This window comes from Dromaius novaehollandiae, chromosome 2, assembly GCF_036370855.1.
Source record: "Dromaius novaehollandiae isolate bDroNov1 chromosome 2, bDroNov1.hap1, whole genome shotgun sequence".
NCBI classification, from domain to species: domain Eukaryota; kingdom Metazoa; phylum Chordata; class Aves; order Casuariiformes; family Dromaiidae; genus Dromaius; species Dromaius novaehollandiae.
In genome coordinates this window covers 161,268,154-161,280,801 of record NC_088099.1, presented here as the reverse complement: position 1 = coordinate 161,280,801, position 12,648 = coordinate 161,268,154, and the positions used below count along the sequence as shown (strand labels likewise).

The window sequence follows — 12,648 nt, the reverse complement described above, 5'->3', positions numbered from 1 at the left end:
CTTTCCACTGGCTTCAGCAGACTTCAGGTCTCCACTAAGCAGTAGCATTGCTGCTCTCTAACCATCTGATGAAATCTCTTGTTCGTTGACTGATGCTGGTGGCTTTAGCCAGCAAATATGGTTAAGAAGAGAAGCTTTTCTGTATCACAACAGAGCCCAAGCTCTTAAGTGTAGAGTGTCCTGCAATGCTTTCATTTTCTTTTTGTCAGTGGATTTGGTACTTTATTCTACACCTGCCATGGATACTTGAAAGATAGAAATAGAGAAAGACAGAGAGAAATAAACCTCAGGGGACTGATCGTGTACCTAGGAACTGATTCTTCACACTCTCTTCAACTAGCAAGCGTCACATAATCGTGACTTTTGAAAAACCAAACGAAGGCAATAGTTCCTCATACAACGCAGAGTTGTGGACTAGTTCTGCAGATGAAATTTCACAAGCAAATTTATGGAAGAAAAGAAAAGAAAAAACAGTTGATGGTTTTTAAATACAGAGAGACTGATTCAGGTTAGGAAGTCCCTGAGCTGCAATGCTAGAGGCTCGAGAGCATGTGGCAGAAGCATCGCATTTACTTGCCCTATTCTTACAAGCATCCACTCTTAGCCGCTGCTGAAAACAACATTCTGCGTTAAATGGGCCTTTGATCTGACTCAGTGCGGTCGCTCTTAGGTTTTTTTATTGTGCTTAGGTACTAGTTTCTGTGATCTTCAAAATGCCCCCCAGATCCTGGTGACCTTTCTCAGCAATCACTGATAATAGACTGCGGACCCCATGAAGTGCTAAGTCAGCTAAAGGAGGACTGAATAGGCAGAGCTGGATGAAAAATAGCACTAGCATTTGTCAGATATTTTGAGATTATCATTCCCACCAAGCACAGAAATCCCACATTGGCAAAAATTCTGAAACATTATGTTTCAAGAGTCGTTTTGACTGCAATATGATATAATTTAAACATCTGACATTAACATGATAGTACAAATAAAGGTGATAAAGTGAAAATAAAGCCCATGAAACATTACAAAGAAAAAGCATTTTAATTTTTCAGAAACTGATTCAATTTGACCATTTTTCCATGTCTAATTAGAAAATATATTTCAATTCCATTATAAAATATATGACCAAGGGACATTTTCCAAATAGCAGTAGACACAGCAGCTGCTGCTGCATTAATAAAAACAGCTGCACATTATTTTTTAAAAAATCTACATTCTGTTAACTTTTTAAAGAGTTATGAGCAACCGACCTCAGAGTTACAGTGGGTTTTTCAACATGTTTTAGAAAGTAGGTGAGAAAGTAATTAAAGACAGCAGGCACACTGCTTTCCACTGCTCTGGTGATGCAAAGCCTTAACGGCTTTTGATAATATTCACAAGAGAAGGAGAAAGACCCCACTAGCAGTTCAGCAGAGGGCTTTCAATGATTCCAGCTAAGCTGCAAGATGAAACGAAGGGCGGATATCAGCCTGTTCTCCTCAGTGATGACATTTAACAGGACGTTGCACCCCAGGTCATTACAGTTAATATACATAGCTGCATACAACAGATGGCAGCTATGAGTAACTTTACCCATAAAAAAATTAACTGACTTTACTGTGGTGGAGGTGGAGATCTGGTCTGTATGGATCCAGTTGCTTACAAGGGATAAATAGATTATATTTCTATCTATCCGCTCCCCCCATGTCCCTGTTCCGGGCTCTACAGCCAGATAGATTTGTACTAAGAAGATAAAGAAAGAAAGGAAACACAGAAAGTGTAACTTTAATCTACTAACTAAAAAGAAAATTAACAATCCTTGCAATGCAGAGATTACCTAGTAGACCCAGAACGTATTGGTGGATATAAAAATCTCTCCACTGCCATACATGTATATACCGACAAACACACATACAGATCAGAATGAATGAATCTGTATATATTTAATGCCAATGGGAACCATTAGATCCTCCCACCTGAGCATCACATATAACACAGCAATAAAATTTTGCCCAGTTGGAAATTGAAATCAACAATTTTGGAGGTTTCTGCTCAGCTGCCCTAATCTATGACTGCTCAAAGCTAATATCCTGAAAGCCTGCCCTGGGAACTGTGGTAACAGGTTCAGCCTTAACAGCACCATATGCCACATAATAGTGCATTATGAAAGTCTTATCAAGCATAAGCACAGGCTTGTAGTGGCAGCACAGAGACACCCTGCACAGCCAAACACCAGTAAGCCCCACAGAGCAACACGGTGCAAACTGGATTTACCACCTCCAAGGCTGGATGCAGTCTGGAGGTTTTAGCCCCACTCATAAGACTTGACTGCTAAGAGTTTGTAAAACTGGCATGGGGCTCTAGTTCGAGGTGGTAAGATTTGCATCCTGTCTCAAGCAGCCTTGCATCTGCATGGCTAAAAGCATCTCCTCACCATTTACAGAACCAGAATTAAGAGAGCAAGCCCAGGCAGGATTACCTGAATTTGCTAGCACACATATTCCCAGTAACTGGGGGAACTGGCCAACAGGACCCAAGTTTTTTCCATCTCCCACACTCTGCATCTGGAGTCTGCATGGCTGGCTACACTGGAATCTGTTGTTCTGCATGAGATGGAAAAGAAGGACTTTGCCAGCTTTGCACACTTGCCACAGGACCCTTTAGCTGTGCCATTTATCTACCCAAGTACCTACATGGTTCTTCTCACTACAGAACTGGAATATATCCACAGTCACAGGTGGATTTTCTCCTTGTTGCAATATTGATAAGAGAAGATAGTTTTGCCCTTGGAAAGGTTTGGTCCCCTTTTTACAGGCTACGTTAAACAACTGGTGGCAGTCAGAAGCAATCTGAGAACTATATCTTGGTTCCCTGAGTTCAGCTTAATGCTCTGTCTACCAGCCAAGCCATCCCACCTTCCTCAGAATATGAGTGAAAACAGCTTTGGATTTTCCTGAACAGATGCAAGCCAGATCCACTTCAAGAGAAACCTTTAAATTAATAAGAGAGAAGGGGGAGATGCAGCACGGGTTCTCTCAAAACCTTCTTCTAGGTTGATTGTGGGAAATGGAAAGGAGCATTAGCCCACAGCACGATCCCTCGTGACATTCTGATGGAGGAAACAGGGCACAGACTTCTCGGTAACAACCACCACCCATACTGGTTTCTGCAACTGGGGTTAAATACGCCTGTGGCCTACTCAGGACTTCATCAGCTGAGTTTGATTGCAACCACACATCGTCACACCTATGATGCACCAATGCTCTTTGGCACCTGGAAAATGCATTTTTTTAAACAGTTTAATGAAGGAGGTAGTACTAAGATTTCCCAGCAATTAATATACTAGGTGCTCGGACAAGGAAGAAAACAGGAATTTTTAACCTTGCAGCACATCTTTAAGGAAACAACCTAGGACAGCAAGATGGACGATTCAAAGCAATCGTATTCCCTCAAGCCCCCGAAACCTAACGACACAGGAAGGAAGAAATAATAGGAAAATATGAATGAAAAAAGTACCAGGTTTCAGTGATAACATGAAAATGGCTTAAGGAAGTCAAAAGGTAGAAAACTAAATATAACTACCTACCACGAATATTAAGAATTTTCTGGAAAAGAAATTGGATTTATAGCAGTAGCACCAAGTGAGGTTCCTAGGTACTATTATAATGCCTAAAAAAGAAGTATTCTTCCAACTAAAGATAGTTAAAGATCCCCCTTGCCAAGGGAGATCAGAGGATCTCCAACACCAGGAGATTTTAAAACAGCTCTCTCAGGTTAAGGTAGATGTAACCATTTTTCAGGCATACAGTAACTTTTTGAATCTCCTTCCAACCATATTTTCTGAAAGCCTGTAAATAAAGAAGTTATTCCGTATTTTCTTTTTTTAAAGGCATCATTTTACTGTAAAGCTGTCAATTGCAAGTGTTTTTCCTTCTCATTTCAACCCGACGGAGCTGGCTGCTCACACTTGTGGGTTTCATTGACATCATGGTTTGCTGCATGGAACTTCTTCAGCTCCGTTTTACACTCCACTGTAGCATATGGAAGTAGTGGCAAGAGAAAGAATTTCACTTCCTAATCTTCATCACATGACTTGTACTACGGTTACTATGGTTTATTCCCCTCTTACAGGAACTGGATCATTATCTGCAGCTCTGCTGAATCAGAGTCCATTTCCCATACCTGATTTCCACTTCTAATTGATCGCAAAAGAGAAGGAGAATACATGAAAAAGAGCAGAAAAATTCTGATGGAGACTAAAGCAATATCAAATTTAAATGAGCCTTCTTTCAAAGGGGTCATTTTCTCATTAATTCTGAAGTGAAATGGTCTTTGCGTTACTGGCTACCACAAAGAGAGCATGGCTTTTTACTGCCTCCTAAGAGATGAGATCTCCACGTTTACAGAAAGATAGCAACAGACCTGCAGCTCACTTATCTAACCCTCAAAATAGTTCCTGCTATCTTAGAGTCTCCTGTTGACACCATTATCATACATCTGAGCACTCTGCAACATGCAATTTAATTCAGCAATGTTAAATGGGGAAGTGCTTTTGTTCCTATTGTAGAGCTGGGCAACTGAAGTAGAAGAGGTTGATATGCTGAAGAACAGACAGTGCCACAGGGTCCACAAGAAGATATAAATACCCTCCAGGAAGATCTTTATGCTTTTGAGGACTTTTATATCCAAAGCATAGCACAAAAACTTCACTTCAGCAGGTTATTCCCTGAAACATGAGCTTATTAACCCTAGCTCATAGACCAGGCAAATACTGTTCTTAGTCATACCTAGTCCTTGTTCAGAGGCATCTTTACAAGAAGGAGTACTTCTTACAGACTTGGAGAAAACTGGTTGGTACAGAAATAGTTAGCATGGAAAAGACTAAGCCCTGCTCCACAGTGAAGATCCTATCAGTGAAGTTTAATATGACCTTGCTTTTTTCTTAGTAGGGCACATCTGAGATTGCAATACTAAAAGGATTGAAAAGCCAGTAAAATGTGGTGCTGTGTACTAATGCAGGCTAAATCACTGTTGATCTCTCACCTCTTCATATCTCCCCCAGCAGTGTTAATCAATAGGTATGATAATTCCATTAATCAGCCAAAACAGGACTGGCTGATGATGGAGAATACCCCTGTGTATTTGTATGGAGTATAATTCACACACTGTAGAAGTCAAAAAGAATCTGTCCAGCCAGCAAAGAATTACTATATATATAATTTTATATATATGAAATAACAGCAATAGCATCAATTCCTTAACAGTGTGTCTCTTCCTACCTTAATTGCCTTAGCTCTGCTGATCAACCCATCTTGCTGAGCACTTCCAATAAGCAGATCAGCTTTTCGAAGCTGAGGACGCTGCAGGGCTTTAGCTAAAGGTTCCTGAAGGTAAATTCCATCCATCACTGGACCCCAGTACTGGAATGGTCCACTTATGGCTAGGAGCTAGGTTAGCAAAGAAGCAATAATAATGCAATTCAGTTAGCTTACCCTGGTCATTTCCAATTTACTTATGTTTCAGAGAACTGAACTGATGGCTTTAAAGAGGACAAGTGATCAGTTAACCTAAGAGCAAACTCAATTGGCAGGAAGCAATGCTTTAGCTGTCAGTCTCAATAGATGAATCAAGAGTTGAGCTGGACAAAAGAATGGATGGCCCTATTAGTCGTAAAAATGTTATTTTAAATTAGGGATTGGCTCAATGCTGTGCCTGACTGGAAAATGTATTGCCAGTAGGTGTTTTCCTCTGCTGGTAAAGAATCCATCTCCAAAACTGTTTGTACTGCAGCTTTCACAAGCTCAGTGTTGAGTCAAAACACTGATATCCCTTCCCACTTCCTTTTCTGCAAAAAAGTTACTATCAAAGCTACAGCGAGCCAATTCTCCTTAAGCATAGCATCCTCTGGCAGTAAAGAGAGGATTGAAAGAAGCCAAAAACTATATTTAGAACCATTTTAGAAGATACGATCAAAGCAGTGTTAAGAGATTTTAATCTAAAGAAGAATCAAGCTGCACATATTTTAGGCCAGAGTTTGGTGCATCGTGGACATTAGCATCATTCCACCAAAGCCATCATGGGTCCTCTTTCACAAGGATTCAGCCCCCAATTTATTTTTCAAGCTTTCTCCCAGCTTCCTATCTGTGGAAATTGCTTTTTAGTTCCTTGCGTAATGACATGTACATTGCTATGGCATACCTTAGTCTGCGCATCATTGAGGACACGAGCAGGCAACTGGCGAAGGCAGGTTACAATTTCTTCACTGGTGGATGAAGGGCATCCCAAATCCTCAGCCAGGACTGCCGCTTGGGTCTGTGCTCTCTTCTCAGTAATGATGGATGCTGGAGAAAAAGCTGAACCTCCCTGGAAAAGAAAGGCTCTCAGTCAATACATCCTGTCAAAATACCTGGTCCCCTAGTGCAGGTGAAAAAGGATGAGAAGCAAAATCTAGTCAGTCACTGAATGTGAAAAAAACTGGTGTTTTAAAAATAGGGAGCAAGTTCTAATGCTACAAGTGAGGCGAGAGGAGGAGAGGTTTAGCTGTTTCTCAGCTCTCCAGCTGACATTTTGGAAAACCTCTGAAACACCTCTATGTTAGGTCTATAACCAAGTCACAAATCATCCATGAAACAGCCTTCTGAAAACCTTGCTGGAAGAAGACACAAACATTCAGGCATAAAAAAGGTGCTGTGAGGCACATCATGGAATGAAGACCTCACTTTACAGGAGGAGACCAAAGAGTCTGGCTTGCTTAACTTTGAAAAACAAGGATTGACAGTGGACATGATCTTTATGAATGAATCAATGAAGAGCTATTCATGCCTTAGGACAACACTTGTACAAGGCCAAATGAGCACTACTAATCATACTGACTATGAATACATTTAGGCTAGAAATTCTAAGATAGCTAATCCAAAGAGAAGTAAGGGCCTGGAACAGCTATGAGCAGAAGCAGTGGAAACAAAAGCCTAACCCATTTTAATCTGGGTCTTGAGAAGTTTATTAATTGTGGTATATGAAATGCTATCAGCAATACCTGTAAACTGGACACAGTGACCAGGACCCATCTAGTTCTGAGTTTCCATGAATTTATTATTTACTTTATTCAGACAATGATCATGGCTTTCACTGAGCTATAATATACACTGATTATTGTGGTGTGCACTCCAAACTTCACATGTGGGCACAGGGCATGCTTCCAGACCTTACCCACTTCTTATTGCCAGCAGTGTTTTATATCTCAGCATCCCAGAGTTAGCTACGCTTATTGAAAATGATCTTGGGTTCTTTACTAGCACTGCTGCTGATGTAAAAACAGAAAGAACTGAGCTTGATTTTCACAACTTAGGCTGAAGTTCTAGGATTAAAAATTAATGGCAGAGAAATCCTACTTTGTAATTTAAAACTAGATATGGAGTTTAAGTTGCAAAAAATTAACCAAAACCGGAGCATGTCAAAATCAGAGCACCCACTACAGTCCAATCACTATACCAAACTCCTTTCCCATCTTTCCTGCAGCTGTGGCAGCATTGGAAGTGACTTCATCAAGAAAAGATGGTTATTGTTGAATAAAAAACACAAGAACTACTTATTTAAAATGCAGATAAATTAGCATAAATCTGATAAGATCTGACCTAGAACAGAAAGGCTGGAATAGCTGTGACATGGTTCAAATGACTAATTTCCAAACATTTACATCAGTTTACTATAATAACTGCTAAGATTAGCTTCCTTCTTCTAAAAAAAAAAAAAAAAAAAAAAAAAAAAAGAAGAAAAAAAAAGTAGGTGCATGATATGAAAGACCCTGATCTATTGAACTGATAAACTTACTTCAAACTGAACTTACACAAGGCATAACTATAAGCCTGAAAAAAAACCAAAAAGAGGAGCGAGTTAAAAAGAAATAGAAAACAAAAAGCAAACCCTCAATTTGAAATTGACTCAAAACTTTGAGCCTGGGGAACTCTGTGCAGCCCTGGCAAGCACCCAGGACATTTTTTTTTAATATATTTCCAACAAGTGAACTCATTGATACTAATAGCACACCGTTTCTCACGACTGGAGAAATCAGTTTCCAAAAATAATTAGAAAGAAGTTATTGTCTGGATGCAGAGACAGTCTTTTTAGCTTTCTCTCTGTAGAGCTTCCAGTGTCACTACCTTCCTGTAAAGTTTCTCTTCATTTGTTAGGGTTCTGGGAAACAGATCACAGCACAGTTATTTCTTAGCTTAATAACTGAGTTACAGGGTGGTTGCAGATAAGCAAAAGAGAGAGCCAAGATTGTTAATCCCAGAGCACCAAAAAAGCATCATCTCCAGTTTTAAGAGGGCAGAAGAAATAAAGAAAAAGAAATAAACAGCCCTTGGTATTACTCCTCTGTTCACCCTCAATTAGATGAGAGCTTGAGTGAGTAATGGGCTTTATCCTCATGTGGGCTTGTGGTGGCCTATTTTGTGTTTGCAAGGCACGGTATTTGCCTGCTGCGGACTAAGTGCGCTGACTCAGTTGTTCATGAGAGAGAAAGAAAAATATCCTTGATGAGAGCATCTCTGTGCGTGTCTCCACACAATGCAGAATGAGAACGCTGCCTTTTTGCCTCGGCCTTTGGAAGAGCATATTCACCAGAGCTGGGATGGGGGAGGCTAGGAAAAGGAAAACACTTTCCCCACATCGGCTCCACCAGACGAGTAGCCTCCTGGCTCTTCACTTGGAGCAAGGAATCGGGGTGCCACCTTGGAGTAGCAGAGAAATTAGATCTAGGATCGTGCAACACTACTACCTTTCAACCTTGCAAGCTTATTTCTTAACACTAGATCTGGAGGTGCTCAGTATCCTTTATCAAGTATCCAGTACCGCTGAGTGACGTGCATAACAAAATACAAACTATCAGAGGCTTCAGTTTCCCAAACTCTAAAAGTGGAAGAAGTTGCCTAATTAGAAGACTGAGTTTGATAGGGAAACAGAACATTAAGATCAGATGACACACGCGGTCACAAAATTTTCTGGGACCAGTGAAAGCATTTTAAGGTATGCTTAGTTCTGAGTGCATCTCATCCCAGGCATTTGAAAACCCATGCAAAATTTCCCTACCCCATTAGATCTCTGTGGACCAAAAGTCTGCCTTGGGTCAAGGTACTGAGTCAAATGGCAAGTGCAAAAGGGTCTGAATAGAAGCGTCCCACAAGCCCCCTCTGCAGGGAGAAAAGGCTGGACAGCCAGATTTTCATGTCATTGGACCTGACGCGCATAAGCTGGCTTTAGATATGGTTCAAGCCCTAAGAATAAGAGAAAGACTCAAAACTTCTGCAGATGTATTTCAGGGGTAGGGAGAGGAAGGAGACAAGAGACAGAGGGCTTGTTCGGAGCCTTGTTCTAGCTGCGGATATTTTATCTTCTTTGTATGATTGATTACAAGAGGCTTATTCACTCTACTTTTTTTCTACTTATTTCTTCTGTTTTCCATGGTAGTAGCCACTTCCTCAGTCTGTTTTTTTTGATAACATCTGCATTCAGGAAGCATGTCTTGCATTTGGGCTTTGAAAGTGATGTGAAGTCCAGTACTGTTACTCATATTTAATTTTGGGGAGGGACTGGAAGTGGGTGGTAGAGGAACTTAGGACATTATTCAAGGAGTTTAGAAGAAATAGCTTTATGTTCCCTTCCCTCAGTGCATCTGCAATTTTTTCCAAGCTTTGGAAACAAGGCTTCTCTTACCACAGAAATTAGGCAAGCAAAACTGCACAAGTTCTGCATTTCTCAAATTCACACCACAATCCAGGCTCATTGTTTTATCATCATCACCACAAAACTCAGGAACAAATAAATGAGAGCAGAAGCTGGATACTGCCCAGAATTAAGTTTCTTCCTTTTTGAGCCAGTAGTTTTCATATTATACAGAAATCTTCCCTAAATACCATAGCCACATTAGTAGGCAGGCTCAGAACATGTAGAGGATAACATAGTCGGACTCAGCATTTCTGTTGGTGTCTTTCCCCATAGAAGCTGTAATTTCTTTATGAGATTAGTCTCAGTAACCAGTAATGCATGAGTTGTGTGCTTTAAAAAATAGGGCTGTTTAGACAGATGAGTAGAGGGACTGTTCATTTCCATTAAATGACACTCATTACCACCAACACGACAGAATCATGAATCAGGAAACCAAAAATCATGAGATCAGCTCAAAAATACACACTGTGTTCATTTTGTTAGTCCTCTCTTTTTTAATTCTTCAAGAATCCTCCTCTACCTATAAACACGAGAGCTATAAATTACTTTTTGAAACAGCTGAGATCTTCACAAAGTCTTGCAGGTTTTTTTTTTAGAAAACAAACCTCTAAACAATACAAGATCTATTATAAAATCATTAAAGTTAGCAATCCTGGGGGTTTGCCACAGGGTACTTTTATCTGACCGTCATTTAAAAGAGGGCTTACATGAAACTCGAGCCACATGTACTTCTCGTTTCAGTTGTCCTCCTGGATCGACTGCTGTCATCAGAGGAAATTCTGATTACTTTTTTGACAATGACCCATACGACAGCATTCAGTATCAAACTGCTGAGACGTAGCTGCAGCCGAGCTGTGCAATCCAGAATAGCAATATTACATTCTTCCTCAAAATTTACAGGAATAGGGAGAATACAGCAACAAATGTGGGCAACTGTAGCTAGTGTAACAAGTGATGGTATTGAAAAAGGAAGGTTAAGCTTTCAGTACTGTTTAGATCAGAGACCAGCAGCTTTTCAAGCATTTCTTCTCTTTTCAAAATCAGAGGTTAAGCTAGCCAGTAGACATTTAGAAGCTAGGAAATGTAGCAGCTCACAATGCTCAGAAGCTCATGAATGATAATTGGTATTATATGAAGATGAATTCTAGCTTTGATATTAAGCTGTGGTCAGCTGAGTTGAGCCTCAGACCTCTTGTAAACTCTCCCGGGATACCCTGCCTCCCAGACCTGCACAGATACTATCCCAAATCTCTCACAGCTCGTTGGTCACATCTAACTGTATTCTCATCTAGGCAAACCCAGTTTTCCACTTCAGATGTCTCATGGTGCAGAAACTTTTAGTTAAATAGCACCCCTTGCTGTGATTCCAATGAGATGATAAATAAGAATGTACAGACTATTACTGCAGGCTGTGCCTCTGTCTCCTGACACATCTGGAAAAGACTACTGCCGTATGTGCTGCAGTGCTAAATCTCTTTTAATTCCTCTGAAAACTCATTTCTGCAAAGCTTTTCAAAAATGATTCACCAGAGATCTAATGATTAGAAACTTTACTGCAATTACTTTTTAATCACCCACTCTCTGTAAACACAAAACCTTCTTCCTCTCACATCACGATCTCTTGTTTTTCCAACCTGACTTGAAACTGCAAACCCTACTTGAACCACGTTCATCTCTTCGACGCATGTACTCCCTCAAGTTAACACAGGTCAGACAGCTATAAGGTTGCAGAATCCTTCTGAAGCAGGCATTTTGTTTGCCGAAAAAACACCAGAGACAATAGAAATAGCGATGATAATATCACCCTAAAAGTGAGATTGGGATACACCTAGTGAAAATCCAATCATCAAACCAACGAAATGTCCCAGCGCTTCTACTTTTCCAAATAAGACAAGCTGTAAAACAATATGTTATTTGTTAAATATAGTGTTCCTGGGTACCCAGGCATTCTCCAGGCTCAGATGCATCCAGTTAACAGCCAGAAGTATCTGTTAGACCATCTCGTTTGATCTCCAGGACAGCCAAGGTCCTTCCTGACTGCTGAGCTCAACTGCTTCCTATCACTTACAACAAGGCTTGAGTTTGGCTAAAATCTGATCTCACATAAAGCATCTAAGACAATGAGAACACATTCAGAGACACTGAGAAATGCGGAATGCAATCTCTTTTTTGCATTTGTGACTAAAGATAATCACTCCACGGACAGAAAATGGTACCTTATTTCTGTTTGAAGATGTCTTCAGTTTCAATGGTTATTTCTTTTGCTACCAGATTAGAGAGACTGTTTACATCCTGCTTTTTTCTCTCTGTAAAAATAAATATGCTGCAAATAGGTAACCAATAAATCTTCTTTCCATAAAGCTCGAAAGATTGCTCTCTAAAAGGCTAGATTTAAAATATTTTCAGAAGGTAATTATTATTATTCTTCATTTTCAGCCTTCTTATTTCTTGCAAAATGGCATTTCAGTGTCCTGCATTTCTTTTCCTTAGATGTCTAATTCTGCATGATGGCAAGTGCTCCAGAGTCATGAAGTTCACAAAACATCCAGATTGCAAGGCTATACCTGAAGACATTAATGTCATTTTTCAAATCTTTTAGATGTGGTCTGCCTGCAAGAACAGAGGAGTAAAAACCTTTGGGACCAACTCAAGAAGTTTCTATGACATGTAAGGCAGACTTGTGGCAAACACTAATGCACTAAGTGAGATAGGGAACCAACAGGTCTGTCCAGCAAGGCGAAGCAAGACTGAGATATAAATGGCTTTTCCTCCATAATCTACTAGAACTGTAATTTCCAGATAAAAATGGGGAAACAGAGTATCTTTCTTCCATCAACAATAATGCTTTGAAGAAGTAAAATTTATTTTTGTACACTATTCTTGGCAAATCCTTCTTTGCTATAACCAGAGGCAGCCCTGCAAGTGCAATGTTTCTCTCCCTCAAGTGAC

At 40.1% G+C, this 12,648-nt stretch overlaps 1 protein-coding gene across 1 annotated transcript in view; it reads right to left on the bottom strand.

Moving 5' to 3' along the window:
- TG (thyroglobulin) overlaps positions 1 to 12,648 on the bottom strand; it is a 162,912-nt gene that overhangs the window by 23,627 nt on the left and 126,637 nt on the right. Inside the window, exons 42-43 of the mRNA XM_064507891.1 lie at positions 6,172 to 6,336; positions 5,253 to 5,420 (exon numbers count right to left, since the gene is read on the bottom strand). Of these exons, the coding sequence (XP_064363961.1) occupies positions 5,253 to 5,420; positions 6,172 to 6,336 (333 nt within the window). The remainder of the gene's footprint in view (positions 1 to 5,252; positions 5,421 to 6,171; positions 6,337 to 12,648) is intronic.